Source organism: Phyllostomus discolor, chromosome 6, assembly GCF_004126475.2.
Source record: "Phyllostomus discolor isolate MPI-MPIP mPhyDis1 chromosome 6, mPhyDis1.pri.v3, whole genome shotgun sequence".
Classification (NCBI taxonomy): Eukaryota; Metazoa; Chordata; class Mammalia; order Chiroptera; family Phyllostomidae; genus Phyllostomus; species Phyllostomus discolor.
Window position 1 is genome coordinate 165,628,826 of NC_040908.2, and position 17,684 is coordinate 165,646,509.

The following is a 17,684-nucleotide window of genomic DNA, read 5'->3' on the forward strand; positions in this document are numbered from 1 at the left end:
TCTGGCTAAGCGTGGAGTGGGTTCTGCCCTAAGTGGGCCGACTACCTCCCTCACGTGCCAACACCAAGACAGGGAACCCCCCAGCTGCCAGGCTGCTGGAGCAGTGGGCACCAGTGTCAGAGACAGACCCGGGGACCCAGCGGTGCCCAGCCTTCGCCTTCCACCTCCGAGGGTGGAGTCCGTGACACACCCGACTGGACTGGGGTTAGGCTGGTCTCCCCCCTGAGAAAAAGCAGCTGCTGTTGTGTGTCACTGGCTTCCCAGGCACCTCCTCAAGACGGATCGGAGACAAGCCCCGGCTTGGGGAGCTGAGTTTCCCTCCTTGCAGAAGTTTCCCGCTCGGGCAGCACTGAGCTGCGGTCCAAAGGCCCACAGGACTTGTCGGCCCCCGGATGTGGCATTTCTGGAGTCTGGGCCCCTCTTCCACCACCTGACACGGCCACCCCAGTTCAAGGGTGTCACTGGTGTTTCCACCGAGCCCAGCCTCAGCCCGGGCCCCCCCCCCCCTCCGAGGGAAGCTCCTGCCTGGGGAGATTAGCCAGCAGGCCTGCAGCCACGATAAACAAGCCTGCCAGCCCTATCGTGCGAGCCCGTGTGCGGCTTCTGGGGAGCCCCGGCTCTTGGCAGTCATGTTCGTGTTGCTTCTCAAGAAGCCTTGGGAATGGTAACGTCTTGGTCCCCACTTAGCAAGGTCCAGAGAGCCCCCTGGCCCCTGACAGAGTCAGGAGGACCCAGAGGGCTGGTGAGTTGGGGGTGGATGGCAGAGGGGAGGGAAAGAGCTGCATCCTGGGGGCAGGGGTGTGCAGCCCCCGCCCCCCCACCCCCATCCCAGGGGAAAAGCTGGTGCCCCTCTGGAGTGAATGGGATCGAGAGCCGTTGCCCGGATACAAATCATGGGCCCTGGAAATGGTCAGGAAAGGTCAGAATGGGCAGTTAAAGGCCAGAGAACAGACAGGCCGGCGGAGGCACACCTCTCTGCCCCCAGATGCTTCCCTTGGCAGGACCTCGGTGCCCAGCGGCCGCCGGCTGGCTGTTCCCAGGTCCCCGTCAGTTGAGTCTCCAGTTTCCTGATGTGTCATCCCTCTTGCTCACGGGGACTCTTGCTGCCACCTGCACCGGGGCACAGGACCTCTGGCTGAAGTCGAGACGGTGCAGGAAACAAGGAGCCGGGGCCGGGCCTGGATGCCGGGGACTCCCCTGCCTCCGAACCTGGGTAGGGTCGCCCCGACCCCGGCCGTGCCTTGTGCCCTTGAGACCCGAGCCCGAGGGCGAAGGTCCTGCTAAGTCTGTGCCTTCCGTGCCTCCAAGCTCCAGCCGTGCCCAGCGCTGCCCTCGGCCTCTCCCTCGCTCCAGTGCAGCAGCCCGAGGCCGCCTCCCCGTAGCCCTGCAAGGCTGCCCAGGAAGACTCAGTCTGTCTCGGCACACGTCAGGGGGCAGCTTCTGAGGGAAGCGGAGCTGAGCTGCGTGGAGACCTAAGTGGGTGCCGAGAACAAACTGGGAATCGGGCTGGGGGGGCCGTGACGGTGCCTTAGCCCCCCATTCTCCTCTGCCTCCTGCAGCCTCTTCGGGCTCAGGGTTTCCTTCCCCCCTGACCTCGGGACACCGGCCGGCTCTGCCCAGCCCTGTCGCTTCCCCTGGTGCTGGGAATAGCCGTTCGTTCGGACTGAGTTTTCCTGTCCCTGTTTGGCACACGTTTCCTGTCCCCTGACCCTGGGGCTCCTGGCCGAGCCACCTGAGACCAGGCCTGGGCGTGCGCACGTGGGTTTTCCCTCCAGACGGTGAGTCCTCTACCTAGGCCTGAAAGCCCTTGGCTGACGAGGGTGGTGAGACTTTTTTTTTTATCCTTAGCTGAGGACGTGCTCATTGATTTTAGAGAGAGAGGAGAGAAACATCAACGTGTGAGAGAGAGAGAGAGACATCAATCCATCAACTGGTTGCCCCTCGCACACGCCCAGACTTGGAACCAGCCCAAGACCTTTGGTTCGTGGGACAATGCTCCTACCACCTGAGCCAGGGCTGGTTTACTTTTTAACATTTTAAAAATTATTATTGAGCCCTGGCTGGTATGGCTCAGTGGACTGAGTGTGGGCCTGTGGACCAAAGGGTCGCCGGTTCGATTCCCAGTCAGGGCACGTGCCTGGGTGGCAGCGGGCCAGGTCCCCAGTGAGGGATGCGCACGAGAGGCAACCACACACTGATGTTTCTCTCCCTCTTTCTCCTTTTCGCTCTCTAAAAAATAAATAAGAAATTGTTACAAAGAACATACATTTCACCATTTTAATGTGTATCGTTCAGAGGTTTTATGCAAGCAACACCACTAACTCCAGACTATTTTAATCATCCCCCAAAAGAAACCCCAGGCCCATCAGCACTCACTGGCCAGCTCCTCCCCACTCCCAGCCCCCGGGAGCCACGAACCCACTTTCTCTGTGGGTTTGTGTCTGTGTCTCCACGGCTTTGCCTGTCCTGGGCGTGGGATCACACAGTGCGTGGTCCCGCGCATCCGGCTGCTCTCACTTAGCACCAGGTTTTCAAGCCTCATCCACACTGTAGGGTGGGTCAGAGCGTCACTCCCTTGTCTGGCCGAGTTTAGTCCCTTAGACACATTCCCCATATTTTATTTGTCCCTTCATCGGAGGATGGACGTGGGGTTGTTTCCACCCCTGACTATTGGCAGTGATGCCGCTGTGATCACTGCTGTACACGTGGTAGAGTGAGCACCTTTTCCCTTCCCGGGTGTAGGAGTGGTGGGGGGCGGGGCTTTAGATCTGTGAAGGGAGGAAATGCAGGGGCCAGGAGGGAGGAGGGGGAGGGGGAGTGAGAAGGAGGGGAGGACAGAGGGAGAGAGGGGAGACCAGAGGGGAAGCTGACACTCCCATCCTCACTGTCCCGGGGTCACCGAGGTGCAACCACTGAGGCGGAACGCAGTCACTGCACTCAGGCATCTGGGCCCCTCTGTACCCCGGCCTCTGGCATTTGGGTTTTCTCTCCCTGAGCGGCCAGGCATACTATCTCTGCTCCCTCTGGGACTGTCCTGGAAATGCCAGGGGCCCAGGGGCCTGGCCTGTACTTGGACCCATCTGGGCCCACGGCCAGCTCCCGATTTGTCCACCCAGACCATGCTCTCCCTCAGCCTCCAGGCTCCTGCCTGCCCAGAGCCTGCCTGACAGCTGAGGACTCTGCAGCCGCCCCGGCCTGGGGCCCCTCAGAGGTCTCAGGGACAGCTGCTGCCCCGTGCCCCTGCTGACCTCTGACCCCTGACCTCTACTCCCTGGGAACCCAGGCATCTGCCCACTGGCCTGCAGGACCCAGCCAAGCCTGTGTCCCCTGCCTGCTCCCAGCACTGCCCCACCCCAGAGGAAAGGGGAAGGGGAGAATCGGGGTGGCCAAGGAGAGCCCCAGCCCCGCAGCCCCACGGAGGTGCGAAGCGGGCCACGGCGGGAGCAGCCCTGGGCCAGGGACTAGCAGGCAGGGCCGCTCCTGATCCTCCCAAGGCCCTCTTTCCCCAGGAGACTCAAGTCCCCTGCAAGGGCTCTGCCCCTGAGAATACTCGTGGTGACGGCGGTCATCTCTGGGGGTGGGTGTGAAGGGCTAGGGGTCAGGAGCTCGGGGAGTTCTTTGTCATGTCCACTCTCATATCCTGTTTGAAACCTTTTGCCATGAGGGATGACTTTAAAAGAAAGAGAAAATGTCCACCTATGTATACACCATCCCCACCCCCCACTCCTCTGCTCTGCACGTCGGGTCTCGTTTGCAGGCCCTCCCTGGGAGTCCGTCCCACAGGAGCGGCCGTCTGTGCCTCACAGGGAGGGAGCCGACCCCAGGCTCTGCTCCTCCTCGAACCCTTGGCACCTACAACCCCTCCTCGCCATGCCCAGCATCCTGCCATTCACTCATTCATTCATTCATTCATTCATCCATCTACCCATCCACCCATCCATCCATCCACCCACCCATCCACCCACCCATCCATCCATCCATCCACCCATCCATCCACCCACCCACCCATCCATCCATCCATCCACCCACCCATCCATCCATCCATCCATCCACCCATCCCTCCATTCATCAGGTACCTGCTACGTGGCACGCACTCTGGGGAAACAATGGTGGTTACGCACCAGTGGGGGAGGTGGACGTGTATCAAATGATGATGGCGGAGGGAAGACCGTGGTCTGGAGCTCCTGCAAGGATACGGCAAGGGGCCTGACATCGACTGGGGGTCTGGAAGTCTTCCTGGAGACAGCACAGCTGAGCACGGCAGGGCGTGCGGGCGGTGGCCAGATGAGGCGAAGGGGAAAGCGTGTGCAAGGCGCCTGCCGCGGGGGCTGGGCTGGGAGGCTGCTGACTGGAACCTGGGAGTGGAGAGGCGGCTTGAGGCTGGACAGGCCAGCAAGGGTCCTGCCCAGGGTCTGTGGCCCTGAAACATGTAAGCAGGAGTGTGTGGCCATCTCAGGCGAATGTGAGTTTTCGAAAAGAGTAACGACAACGTGCCTCGAAGGGGCAGGAAGTGCTGACTCCGCTCCCCAAGCCGAGGGACAGCAGGGAGGCTTGGGTGCTCCCAGGGGCCTCTGGGAGGAAGTGCCTGGGCCGGTCCCTGCTAGAATGGGGCTGTCACCACTCTGGAAACTCCCATGGCCCTGGGCCTGGGGCCAAAATACAGACACAAAGGAAAGTCCCCCAGCAAGGCCACCCAGCTCCCAAGGAGGGGTCCGAGGAAGAGGCAAAGGTAGCTCCAACGGGACACTCGTCTCGAATCCCAGCCTCTGATGGGTCAGAGTTCTCCGAAGGGGGTGAAGACCGAGGAAGGCAGGGCTGCAGCTGGCCGGAGCCCAGGGGAGGAAGGAAACAAGAAACAATCAAGGAAGAATCTAACTCAGTCCCGGGGTTGGTTCGGGTCACAGAGCCCTGCAGGCTGAACTCCAGGCTAGGATGGAGGAGGCTTCCTGGGGCTAGGGTGGGGGTGGGGGAGGGTGGAGTGGGGGCCGAGTCCCCTCAAGAGACCTCATCTCTTCTCACGGCCCTTGTAGATGCCCCCAAGACCGTCACCTCCCTTCCCTGGTGACCCTCTGCTCCCAGACCTGTCCCCAGCCTCCTGGTCCCTACGGTCCCACCTGCCTCCCAGGGCCCCGGGTTCCCCAGGGAAGGTGGGGCCACAGAGAGCTGGCTCCAGCCCGGAGGCCCTTCCCTGCCAGTCCCTCCGTCAGCCCCAGACAACCTTGGAGGAGGGGCTTCCAACTGTCTCCCCCTGGGCCTGTGGGGGCTGGGCCTGCTGGCGTGGATGATTTCCAGGAAGAAGATGTTAGGAGGGGAAGGAAGGGCTGAGTCAGTCCCCGGGTGGTGATTACAGGGCCCTGTGTCGGGGGAGCGGCCGTGGGATTGAGGGGAATGGACCGGGCCCATCCCAGGGCCAGAGAGGCTCCGGGCTGAGGAGAAGGAAGTTGAATGCCCCATTCAGGGTGGTTCCCCGTGGCAGCCTTCCTGCCCGTAACCCTCCCACACGCCATGCTGGGTCCTGCCCCGCAGCCACCAGGGTGTCCGGGACACCTTCCAGCAAGAACAGTCTGGGGCCTGGCTGAAGCATCAGACCCCGGGCCTAGGGGGCAGGCTAGGGGACGGGAGGCACTCGGTGGGGCAAGTGGCTTGAGTGTCTCTTGGGCCAGAAATGCAGGACGCTGTAGCCTTCCCCTGGCTCAGGGTCCCCGACTCCCTGCCCACGCTCCCTTACACACAGCCTGAGAGATGACGTCCAAAACCCAGTTTTAGTAAATGAAATTCTGGTTTATAAATGCTCCTTAATTGCAGGGCTCCCACGGTGGCTGGGTGTGTACACCAAGGTCCCGTCCATTCAGCAGGGCCTGGAGGAGCTGGCCGCGGGCTCCCCAGTTTCCTTGGGCCCCAGCCAAGTAGTGATATAATGTCGTCTGTGAATGGGACAGCGAACCACCTACGTGAGCACTTGCGAAGCGCGGAACTCACGGCCAGGCACGGATCAGGCCTCGGGTGTGGGCTCCGAGGGGGCCCCTTGCTCTGGCTGATGGCGGTATTCACGGAGCAACAAGAGGACTGGGCGCTGGAGGGAGTCTTGTCGCATCCAGGTGGGCATAACACAGCTCCCAGAGAGCAGATGGCAGTGCCGCTGGCTCTGGGTGCCACGAGCCCTGGCCTGGCAGCCAGGCCACGCAGACCACTAGTCCCCAAGGGAAGGGGGCGGTGGCTTGGGCCAAGCTGCTGGGGCCAATAAGCTGCTCTCTGCCCATCCCTCACTGCTCCCCAGTCACCCGCTTCCACGTGCTCCCCTGTCCCAGCCCCACAACCTCTCCAAAGAGCTCTGCGGTCCGTTCGGCTTTCTGTGGCCTCGGGCGGGTGTCTTTGCTGCTCTGAGCTTCCATCCCTGAGACTTTCTGTTTTGTCATCAGCTCTGAATGGAGCTCCTGACCCTTCCCAACCCCTTCCTCCTTTCTCAGCAGATGGGCCGGGGGCTTGGAGGCCGCACCTCAGCCACCTTCCCACAGGTCCAGGGGGCTTCACAGGAGAGCCATTCCAGGTCAGGCGGCAAGGCCAGCCCGGAGTCTCCCAAAGCTCCGATCACATTGCGTCCGTGAAACTGTCCCCTGCTAAAGCTGTGGGCTCCCATCAACAAAACACACGCAAGCCTCTTTTCTTGTTTGGGGCCCACTGAACTACCGTTCCATGGGCGAGGAGGTTCCAAAAGGGACCGTCTTTTATCTGTGGCCACAGAACAAGTCAGCAGCAGAGCCAGCTCAGAACCTGGGCCCACGGCTCAAACGCAGTGCTCAGGGCTTGGCGGAGCCGTGGCCCTGCCCACGGGAGGGTGTTGTGGGAGCGAGGGGAAGGCAGGGGTGACAACGGCTAGAGGAGTGTCCTGGAGGGGGGGCAGGGCCCCGAGCCTGTGCATCCTGACAATTTCAGGCTGAGCAGATGACCGTCAGGGCCCCGAGCTTTGGTTTCCGTCTCTCCAAGGGGGATGGCAGCATTGGCTCTGCCCGCCTGGCTGGGTTCTCAGGCCCAGGGAGCCTTTGTAAGGGGCACAGCAGGAGTGGGCGGCTGCCTGGCAGAGCCTGGGCAGCAACAGGGGGAAGAAGTATAACTCTTACGCAGCTACGTCACAATTTGGCCCTGGACCACCATGTCCCTTCCCTCGACTGTCTCGGCCAGTTTTTGTCTGAACCGCTAGGCCAATCCTGGAAGAACCCACCTCATTAACACTTCCTGGGGAGTTGAGTGAGGGCTGGGAAGGCTCAAGGTTAGAACCGGAAACTTTCCCGTATTAGGTTTGAAAAAAAAAAGATTTTATTTATTTATTCTTAGAGAAGGGGGAGGGCCCTGGCTGGCATAACTCAGTGGATTGAGTTCAGGCTGCGAATCAAAGTGTCGCAGGTTCGATTCCCAGTCAGGGTACATGCCTGGGTTGCAGGTCATGACCCCCAGCAACCGCACACTGATGTTTCTGTCTCTCTCTCTATTTTCCTCCCTTCCCTCTCTAAAAATAAATAAATAAAATCTTTAAAAAAAAGAAAGGGGAGGGAAGGAGAAAGAGAGGGAGAGAAACACCAATGTGTGATTACCTTTTTGAGTACCCCCATCAGGGACCCGGCACGCAACCTAGGCATGTGCCCTGACTGGGAATTGAACCAGTGACCCTTTGAGAGCACTCAATCCACTGAGCCACACCAGCCAGGGCTGTGTTAGTTTCCTATTGCTGCTGTAACACAAGTACCACAAACGTGGAGGCTTAAAACAACATGGACTTGTTAAGGTGCGATTCTGTAGGTCAGAAGTTCAACACGGACCCCTCTGTGCCAAGGTCAGGTGTCAGCAGGGCTATGTTCCTCTGGAGGCCCCAGGGGAGAATTCTCCCCGGTCTTTTCCAGCTTGCGGAGGTCGCCAGCATTCCTTTGTTTGCAGCCTCTTCCCCATCTTCAAAGGGCGCCACGTAGCATTTGTGTGGCCCATCTCCCATCGTCACAGCTCTTTCTCGGACTCTCCTTTCCCGTCTCCCTCTTCTTTTCTAACAACCCTTGAAATCACACACCCGCCCAGATGGTTCAGGATAACCTGCCTGTTTTAGCCAGTTGGTTAGCAACCGTAATTTCTTCAGCAACCTTAACTATTCTTTGCCATGTAATGGAATGTATTCACAAGTCCCGGAAACCAAGACATGTACAGCTTTAGGGGGTGTTATTCTGCCTACCGTCACCCTCCACCCTTCCCTCCCTCCTGACTGGGCTGACCCCACCCCCGCCTCCGGCATCCTTCTCCACTTCAGGACGTTTTGTTCCCCTGATTCCGCCTCCCTACGAGTCCCCCCTACATTTACAGGATGGAAGTTTTCACCATCCTGGTCACGCTGTACTGGCACCCTCCAGGAAGCAAGGTGCCCTCACCCCATCACTATCCACTCTTCCTTTGTCCTGCTCTTCTTAGCCCTCGCCCAGCGGGAAGGGTATCATGGTGGTGTGCTCGGGAACTCGGTTCTGCCCATCTCCCTTCATTGCACCGGAGGTCCCCATCCAGAGGGGGTTGAACCCCCAGCGACAAGAACAGTGCACGGCACACAGGAGAGGCCAGACAGGTATTTGTGGAATAGCTAGATGGAGCGGGGCCACAATTACTTTCAGTCTATTTCCAGCGCGCTGTGTAGGGCCGGCCCTGCAGTAAGCGTTTCTGCTACTGTATCGGTGAATGAATGAGTGGTGAACGGATGAACGAACCAACCGTTGGAATGAGTCTAAGTATGGGTCCCACCCAGTCCTACCCCTACTCTTGCCCCCCTCCCTGGAGGCCACCTAGCCTGACTGCGAGTACGTGCCCAGGCCACACGCCCTCAGTGCCCTCTTTTCTAGGGAGGGTAAATTCCTGAAAGCTCTCACAATGTGTAACATTTTAATGTAGGTGCCTTCAAGGCCTCATTCATTCCCTTAGTAGTCACAGAATACACTGTGCAAGCGCCTCCCTGATCCAGCCCTCCGGGGAGGGAACGGGTCCAAGAATGTTCAGTGAATTCTCAGCCCTTCTAGAACCGAGAATTTGGGCACAGACAAGCACAGCCGGAGTCCGCGGAGTGCAGCCCGGGCGCCCGATACTGCCTGGCTCGCAGCCCCCAGAGCCTGGACTGGAACTCCAGGGCCGCAGGGCTTCTGGTCCCCGTCGCAGAGCTGCCAAAGAGAGAGCCCGGGCGGGGACCCGAGTGGGGCGGGGATGTGGGCGGGGCCTGTGTGGGAGGCCCGGGCATTGGCTCCGCGGGCAGGGGGCGGGTCTTCAGCAGCCAAGGTCTGCCCTGTAGGTTCACAGCCGGGATCTGCTCCCTTCGCCGCGGGGTCCTGCGCCGGAGCTTTTGCCACCCCGTTGGTCAGCTGCCTGCGCTCTAAAGGTGAGTTTACGCTGGGACTCTGCAACCTGTCGGCGGTTCCCAGGGGTCCTCTGAGAGGCCCATCCCTTTGGCGCCCCGCCACAGCTCGCACCCCGGCCCCCATCTCACCTCCGCACAGGTTCTTTCCCGGGAGCCTTGGGCTCCACAGGGTTTCCGGCTCGCGCCTGGGTCCTGGCGGCCACACCCGCGCCCTCTCTGCCTGCGGGGCGCCGTGCATCCCGAACCTGAACTCCCATCCCGCCCTCCACCCTGCGCCTGAGCCCCACCCCACCTCCGGGATCCCGGAGCGCCTTCCTGTGCCCTGCGTCCCCGCCTGGGCTGGGGGTCGTATTTTTAGTGGATGGTGAGGTGTCCTCCTATCTTTAGCCACGGCTGCGAGCGTCTTGAAATGGATCCGGGCTGGTCTGGTCTGGACTGGGCTGCACTCAGGCAGAGGGCGGGGAGGGGTCGGCGCTGGAACCCGAGCTGAGGCTGAGAAGCGGGACCCGCGGGAGCCAGGGCGGGGGCCGGCGCGCCGGAGCTCTGGCCCTGTGCCGAACGGACACTCGGACCTTGCCCAGGCCGGAAAGCACGGGGAAGGCTCCTCCCAGAGCTTGGACACCCTGGTAGGATCCCCGATCGCCCCTTTTTTCCCGTGATTGTCTAGTTGTGAGATAGAACTCCCCAAGAGAAAAAAATTCCGCAGACAATCCGCATCTGGAACGCGAACGTGCTGTTCCTTGGAGGCGCCTGCCTAGAGCCAGAGGCGCGCTGGAGACCCCGGTGCGCGCCAGGATTCCTCCGGGAGTCGGGGCGATAGAGATAGCGAGCGCGCCACCTAGCGGCCTCGAGCTCAAGTGCCGCTCCACCCCGGGACCCCGGGAGACCACCCCCCCGCCCGAGGTCGCCCAGGGGAATTCTGCTCAGGCTATGCGGGATGGGCGGGCGGAAGAAGGTGGGCGCCCGGGGCCGCAGGTCGTTGGGTTTGGGTCTTGTTGAAAATGCTGTCTCCAGACCACCAAAGTGCTTGAGGAAGGCCCTGTAGCTACCTACTGAATAAAAGACCAGGCTGACAGTGACATTGGTGCTCTCTATTGCAGCGGTGGCCCCCTGGTGATGGCTGTATTGCCAGCCCATTTTATGGATGGGGAAGGTGAGGTCCAGAGAGGAACAGTGTCTTTCCCCAGATCAGAGAGAGTCCCAGATGGGGATGGATTCAAGGTCGGTCTCCTGGTTTTAAGGTCAGGCTGCTCTTAGAACACCCCAGGTAGGGAGTGGCCTAGTGTTCCTTGCGAGGGGAGGGGCTCTGGCGCCTGAAAGTCATTTTCTCTGCAGGAGGCCAGAGTGGCTGGGTACCAGTGCCCACCCTTCCTCAACTAGCTGGGTGACCTCGGCGAAGGTGCTTCATGTCTCTGAGGTTCAGCCTCTGCCTCTGTAAAAGGCAGCAACGACACCCACCGTGCTGTGTCTGGGAGCATTAAAATGAAAGCTGTGCAGGGGCAGCTGGGGCCCAGGGTCTTGCAGTTGCCAAATTTGAATTCTTGGGGCTTGATGGTTGCAATTCCCAGCTCTCCCCTGGGTGGTTGACGCTGGCCCAGCCCTTCCTCGATAGCCTCAGCTCTCCCCACATCTGGAATCGGGCGGTATATCTGGCTCTGAGTGAGGCGGCTGTCAGGGACACCCATTGTGTTGTGGAAACACTCGGGCTGTCTTGGCACCCCCGTGTGATGGGCGGGGGGACCTGGCCCGGGCTCTGAGCAATCCCACCCACCAGTCAGCCCCGCTCTCCGTGAGTGAAAAGGAAGGAAAAGCCATCCTAGGACTTCTCATCTGCCGAGGGGTCAGATAGGATGTGCGTCCTTAGGTGCCCGACCCCCAGGCCTGGCGCTTAGATGAACGAGCAGGGGACTCCAAGACCTAGAGGCGCCCACTGCCCCCACCCCCACCCTGCCCCCAGCTCCTTCCAAGCTCAGCTGGAATCCGCCACCGGAGAGTCGCTCCTTTGTTTCCTGTTCAGCTGCAGGTGCTCTGGGAGGGGCAAGACGGCCGGTCTCTGTGGCTCAGTGTGACTGACCCGGGGTGTCCGGTGCTGGGGTGGGGTTTCCTGAGTGGGAGCCTGGTCTGAGGAGGTGACGGGAGTTGGGATCCTGCCTTCCTCCTTCCTGCCCCCTCCTGCCAGCTGCTCTTCCTCCCCTCACCCTGCCCAGGATGAAGAATAGGGCAGAGAAGCCAGCGGGGAGGGGGAGGGGGGCGGCTCTGCAGCTGGTCAGCTCCTCCCTGGCTGGTCTCCCACCTGCTCAGCCCCTGCCGGGCTGACGACGGGGCGGTGGGAGACGAGGGGCCCATCTGGGCACCCTCTGGGTGACCTTGAACGTGTTCCTTTGCTTTTCATGCTCTGATTCTACACGTGTGTCCACGTGTCGGGGCCGACCCCCCACTGTGGCGACTAGAGGCAGCACTTGCAATGCTTTTTCTGTGACCCAGTGTGACACCCCGTCAGAGTGTGCGTACTTTTCCACATTAAAAATAGCTTTCGTTTTTCTGATTACATAAATAATACGTGCACATAAATAACACATGCTTATTAAAAATTGAGCTTATAAAAAGTATGAACAAGAAAGGCAGGGTCACCAAAAATTCTACCACCTCCAGAGAACCGCCATCAACATTTTAGTGACCAGCACTTGTTATTTGCACATTTTATTTGACAGTAACAGGATCAAATATTAGATCATTTTTATTGAGGACACTTTTCCTCCCACGTCCCTGCCCCCACATCCCCTTCCTGCCCCCCCCCCAGCCTAGCGCTGGCCTTCATTATTCTCTGTTCTTGCGTTGCGTATAAGCCTGTGCAGACCTGTACACGGGGGTGCATGAATGTGCGTTTGCGGGGAAGGGGAGGGGAGCCGGTCGAAGCTTCTGATAAATGGAATCTTCTCTACCACGTTTTGGTGTTTTGCTTCTCTCCGTCTACAATGCCTTGTGGGAATCCCTCCATCATCTTACAGCTCCAGTTTTTGGGGTTTTTTTAAAGATTTTATTTATTTATTTTTAGGGAGGGAAGGGGGGGAGAGAGAGAGAGAGAGAGAGAGGGAGAGAGAGAGAGGGAGAGAGAGAGACATCAATGTGCGGTTGCTGGGGGTTATGGCCTGCAACCCAGGCATGTACCCTGGCTGGGAATCGAACCTGGGACACTTTGGTTCCCAGCCTGCGCTCAATCCACTGAGCTACGCCAGCCAGGGCACAGCTCCAGTTTTAAGTGGGGATGATAGGAGAGTGGTTGAGATAATGAAATGGGAGGTATTTACAAAGAACTTAGCAAAATGCCAGGCATAGAAGAAAGCCCCCCCCCAAAAAATATTTGTGCCCCCCAGGCCATCTTCCCCTTAGGGGCTAGGGCAGGAAGGGGACAGAAACTACATCAGACCAGGTCCCTGCCCACAAGGAACTCCTAACCAGGAGGACGGAAACCCCAGGTGATCTCACTTCCAGGGTGGATTGGGCCAGATGGGAGGGGTCTCAGCCAGGCCTGGGTGTGTGAGGTAGAGGTTTGATGATCTCTGTCCTCCATCAGGTAGGGAACTGAGCCCAACCTGTGAGACTTGTAAATTCTTGGGGCACCTTCGTTGCGCACTAGGGGGTGAATGCACAGGGATGGTGATGAGCAGAGCCTGGGACCCAGGGCAAGAGACCAGAGCCGCGACCTCGGGCCTGTGGCTCAGGTTCCTGGGCCTCACTCTCCCCTCTTGGAAGAGAGAGCCTGGCGCTGGCGATCCAGGCCACAGGTGCAGCGAGTCTATGACGACGGAGGTAGCTCGTGCTTCGCCCGGCGGGGTCCCTGCAGCAGGGCGGCCCCGCGTCGGCCCCCAGGGCGGGCGCAGGAGGCCTGGAAGCGAAACGGAGGCCTCTGACTTTTGTCTTTCCGTCCCTGACTCGTGCCCTTGGTGTTTCAGCTGTGGACCAGGGAGATACTCACAAGGACAAGACCGGGGAGCGCTGCTGCCTACAAGACCTCCACCTTCCTGCTGCCAGTTTCTGGAAGTTTCCGACCCTTTGGGGAGAAAGTGGTTTGGTCATCTCAACCCTCTGCCTTCATCAGTCATTCATCTTTCTTTTTCTAATTCCTTGGGCCAACTGTGATCACGCCCCACACCCTACTCCCAGCCCTTTGACAAGGTCTGGGTGTCTGGAAACCGCCCTGCGGGGCTCGCGGCTGAGCGGTGAGAGGAGGCCGCGGGAAGGCCGTGATCGTGCGAGCGGACCGTCTCCAGCCCCGGCAGCGGGCCTGCGGGCGAGGCCACTATGTCCGCCAAGGCGCCCATCTACCTGAAGCGCAGCAGCCGCAAGGGCAAGAAGGAGAAGCTGCGGGACCTGCTGTCCTCAGACATGATCAGCCCACCGCTGGGGGACTTCCGCCACACCATTCACATCGGCAGTGGCGGCGGCACTGACATGTTTGGTGACATCTCCTTCCTGCAGGGCAAGTTCCACCTCCTTCCGGGGACAGCGGTCGAGGGGCCCGAGGAGGATGGCACCTTCGACCTCCCCTTCCAGTTCACCCGCACCGCCACGCTGTGCGGGCGGGAGCTCCCCGAAGGGCCCTCCCCTCTGCTGAAGAATGCCATCTCCCTCCCAGTCATCGGCGGGCCCCAGGCCCTCACCCTGCCCACCACCCAGGCCCCACCCAAACCGCCTCGCCTGCACCTGGAGACCCCTCAGCCCTCCCCACAGCCTTCCCCGCAGGAGGCAGGGAGCGTGGACATCTGGAGAATTCCAGAGGCTGGCTCAGCCCGAAATGGGCTGACCCCTGAGTCCGGGACTGAGGAGCCCTTCCTGTCCCACGCCAGCTCCCTGCTCTCCCTGCACGTGGACCTGGGGCCTTCCATCCTGGACGACGTGCTCCAGATCATGGACCAGGACCTGGGCCGCGTGCGGATCCCCACATAGGACCCGAGGCCAGCCGGGCCGGAAGCCCAGGCTGAGGGGAATGCTGGGAAGCAGTAGGTGGACGTGGGCCTGGCCTGGCAGTCGGGACCCTAAGTCCTGCCTGTGTGGTCACTGGGCAGCGATTTCTGACTTTGAGCCTTTGCATTCCTCCCTCCCACCCTCTCCCCGTGGGCAGAGCGCACCTCACGGCTTTCCCTTAAAACCCGTGAAGACACATGCAGAACTCAGCCCAAAGGGCCCTGAGCATGTTCGACTCCCCCGGGCCCCCACCAACTGCTCCTCCTTCCCTCAGACCCCGGGGATGAAGGCTCTGCTGCAGTGGGCTTCCCTTTCACCTCTTCTGCCTCAGCCGCCACGGATGCCCCGACTGGGGCGTGGGGAAGAGGCTGGGCATCGCCAGCCAGACCTTTGGTAGCATGGCGTCAGTGACCCAATGTCCCCCTGGCCTCTCCTCTGCCACATGACCAGGGCTTCTGGTCGCAATAAAACTTGCTGCCGCTCATAGTTGTGCTCCCCATACCCTTGACCCCGAAGATAGGCCTGTCTGTGAGCTGGGCTGACCCTGAGGAGACTGCAGTTTCTGGCTTTGGCCTGGGGCTGGGGGGGATCCAACGGTGCCAGTCAGCAGGCTCCTCCCATCGGCAGCGCCGTTCAATGAGCACCTGTAGTGCACTTGGAGCGCTCCCGGTATGGGGACCTAAGACAGACGTGATCCCTGCTCTCCTGGAGCTTACGTTCTAGGGGAAGAAAGATACTAAATTTGTGAGCAAGTAAGATGATTTCCAGTTGTGCTGAACACTATGAAAAAATGTGCCCTGGCCGGGCGGCTCAGTTCACAGAAGCATCAACCCCAAATGTACACCAGAAAGGCTGCGGATTCAGTCCCCAATCGGGATGCGTGCAGGAGGCAACCCAACTGATGTTTCTCTTTTGCCCTTCCTGTCTCTCTAAAATCAATGAGTATATCGTCAGTGAGAATCCAAAAAAATAAACAACAACAATGTGGTCGGGAATGCCTAGGGCAAGGGTACGGGTGGTGTCCGGGTACCTTAGGATGATCACGTGATTTTGAACCAAACCCAGAGCACTTCTTAATAGGTACTTGTTCCTTGTAGTTCCTTGTTCCTTATGTTTGTTTGTTTATTTTTAGAGAGGGAAGGGAGGGAGAAAGAGAGAGAGAGAGAAACATCAATGTGCGGTCGCTGGGGGCCGTGGCCTGCAACCCAGCCATGTGCCCTGACTGGGAATCGAACCTGCGATGCTTTGGTTCACAGCCCGAGCTCAATCCACTGAGCTATGCCAGCCAGGGCTCCTTATGTTTTTTTTGAAAAACTTTTTTCATTTTTTGCTTTTTAAAAAAACTTTTTATGGATTGACTTAGAGAGAGAGAAACATCAATTTGCTGTTCCACATATGTACGCACTCCTTGGTTGACTCTGGTGCGTACCCCGACCGGGGCCGGAACCCCCAGCGCTGGTCTGGTGCACCCGGCCGACGCTCTAACCGGCCGAGCTGCCTTCCCGGGACTTGTCTTTCCCTTTAACGCTGCACAGTGAGCAGTGTTATTTCTGGTCATTATCAAATAATTCCAATATCTTACATCTTTGGGGGTTGATTTATGTTTTCTGTTTGTATCCGTTTTCGTTCAGAGTTTCTTGTTTCTTTTTGTGCCTGATTATCTTTGACTATGGATGGGATGGATATTATATCTGAAAAAAATGTTTTTAGAAATAATTTGAAGCTTTGGATGATGGTACATTCCTTTAGAAAGGATATTGCTTGGTACCAAGTATGCTGGCTTCTGCCAGGTGACTAGGGCCATTATAGAATGGGTCCAAGTTCAACCCCAAGTTTAATCCAAGTTAAAGGCTTGAGCTTCTCTGGACCACCCAGGTAATATAACTCTGGGCTGCATGTCCACAGAAGTGTCCCATCTGAAGCCCCAGCTTAAAGTGTGTGTGTGGTGGTGGTGGGGTCTCTGCCCGCCCACCTGGGGCGGGCTCTGGGTTTTGATTTCTGACTGTCCCAACCAAAGGCCACCAGACAAGATGTCAGTTTCATAGTCACATCTCCCAGATCAGCAAATGTCTCCAAAACAAAAATGGCTTTGAATTCTGGACTCACCTCTCTGGGTTTGGGCCTCCTAAATGTTGGCCCAGGAATTCACTATATTACTAGGTTTTTAATGCTTTTTTAAGATTTTATTTCACTTTTTTCTGAATTTTAGTTTGTCTTCAGTTGGGAGCATTAGAATTCAATACCTAACCAGGAGCCTGTCTTTGATTAACTACTTGAATGTAATATTAACAAGATCCCCTAGGTTTCACTTATATTTCTATCTGCTTCCACTGGGTAATCGCAATCCTATTACCCATTGACAGTTTGCATCCGTCGCCCTGGCCAGTAGTGGTAGTACCCCTTTTTACTTTCCTGCCCAGTGGATGTAGATGCACAATGGCCCTGGCAGTCTCAGCTCTTCATGTAGAGAAATCATATAGTGCCCCCTGGTGGAAGCATTCCTCCCTTCCGCCGTCCTTAAGGCTCCAGATCAGCCAGAGCCAGAAGCCAGAGTTGCAGGCACAGGGAACACTTTAAAACAGTCATTAGCTGAAATGGCAAGGGGTTGCACCCCCACGTCTAATCTTTGGCTCCCGTCTGTAAGGGAAACACGGTACACACTGGTCACTGGTTCTGGGCATGTGGACTCTACTGCTCAGTGATGCGGCGTATCTTCAGAGAATCCCCAAAGAACTGAGAGCCATTGACGGTGGGCTCATACACTGCCTTTCCAATTATGTGGAATTAGGTTATTTGTTAATACTGATATTTTTTACTTTAAACATTTTATTGATTTATACATACCGAGAAGTGCACAAATTTTGTGTAGTTCAATTAATTTTTACAAAGTGAACAAACCCATGTGACCACTGCCCAGGTGAAGAAAAGGAACATCCCTAGGACCGCACTCACCACCTCGTGCCCCCTCCTTGTCACTCTCCCGAAAAGGTAGCCACTCTCCAGAGTCCCGGTCTCATAGTGTGTCTGCTTATGTAACTTTATATAAGTGGAATCCTACAAGATGTCCTCTTTTAAAACTGGCTTCTTCTCTTCACTATTAAGTTTTTGAGGTTGATTCATGTTGTCATGTAGTGATAGTTTGTTCTTTTCATTAGTTGTTTAAATCGATTGGGATGCCCACAAAAGCAGAACGGGGTCCAGTTTGGGGATCCAGTTTGGGACTGCTACAGTGAACGCTGTCGTGAACATTGTTGACATGCTTTTGGCACGTAGATCCACGACTGGAGATGCCGCCTCACAGAGTACGTGAATGGCGTTCAGCGTCTGCTAGCATGCTACGCGAGTC

The 17,684-nt window shown here is 58.1% G+C and overlaps 1 protein-coding gene across 3 annotated transcripts; it reads left to right on the plus strand.

The window, feature by feature from the left end:
• Positions 1 to 9,268: 9,268 nt before the first annotated feature.
• Positions 9,269 to 14,824, plus strand: CDC42EP2 (CDC42 effector protein 2). Of its 3 annotated transcripts, XM_036030225.1 has the most exons (3): positions 9,277 to 9,394; positions 9,761 to 9,999; positions 13,327 to 14,824. In XM_036030225.1, exon 3 carries the CDS (start codon positions 13,676 to 13,678, stop codon positions 14,318 to 14,320), a length of 645 nt encoding a protein of 214 aa, XP_035886118.1. In that variant the 5' UTR covers positions 9,277 to 9,394; positions 9,761 to 9,999; positions 13,327 to 13,675; the 3' UTR covers positions 14,321 to 14,824. The 3 variants fall into 3 exon arrangements, with proteins under 3 accessions (XP_028371370.1, XP_035886118.1, XP_035886119.1); XM_028515569.2 differs by lacking the exon at positions 9,761 to 9,999 and having other exon boundaries at positions 9,269 to 9,394; XM_036030226.1 differs by lacking the exons at positions 9,277 to 9,394; positions 9,761 to 9,999 and adding an exon at positions 10,322 to 10,594.
• The last annotated feature ends 2,860 nt before the right edge of the window (positions 14,825 to 17,684 follow it).

Excerpts from the sequence above, each read along its gene's own strand:
- CDC42EP2 (XM_028515569.2), top strand. The coding sequence starts at position 13,676 with ATGTCCGCCAAGGCGCCCATCTACCTGAAGCGCAGCAGCCGCAAGGGC.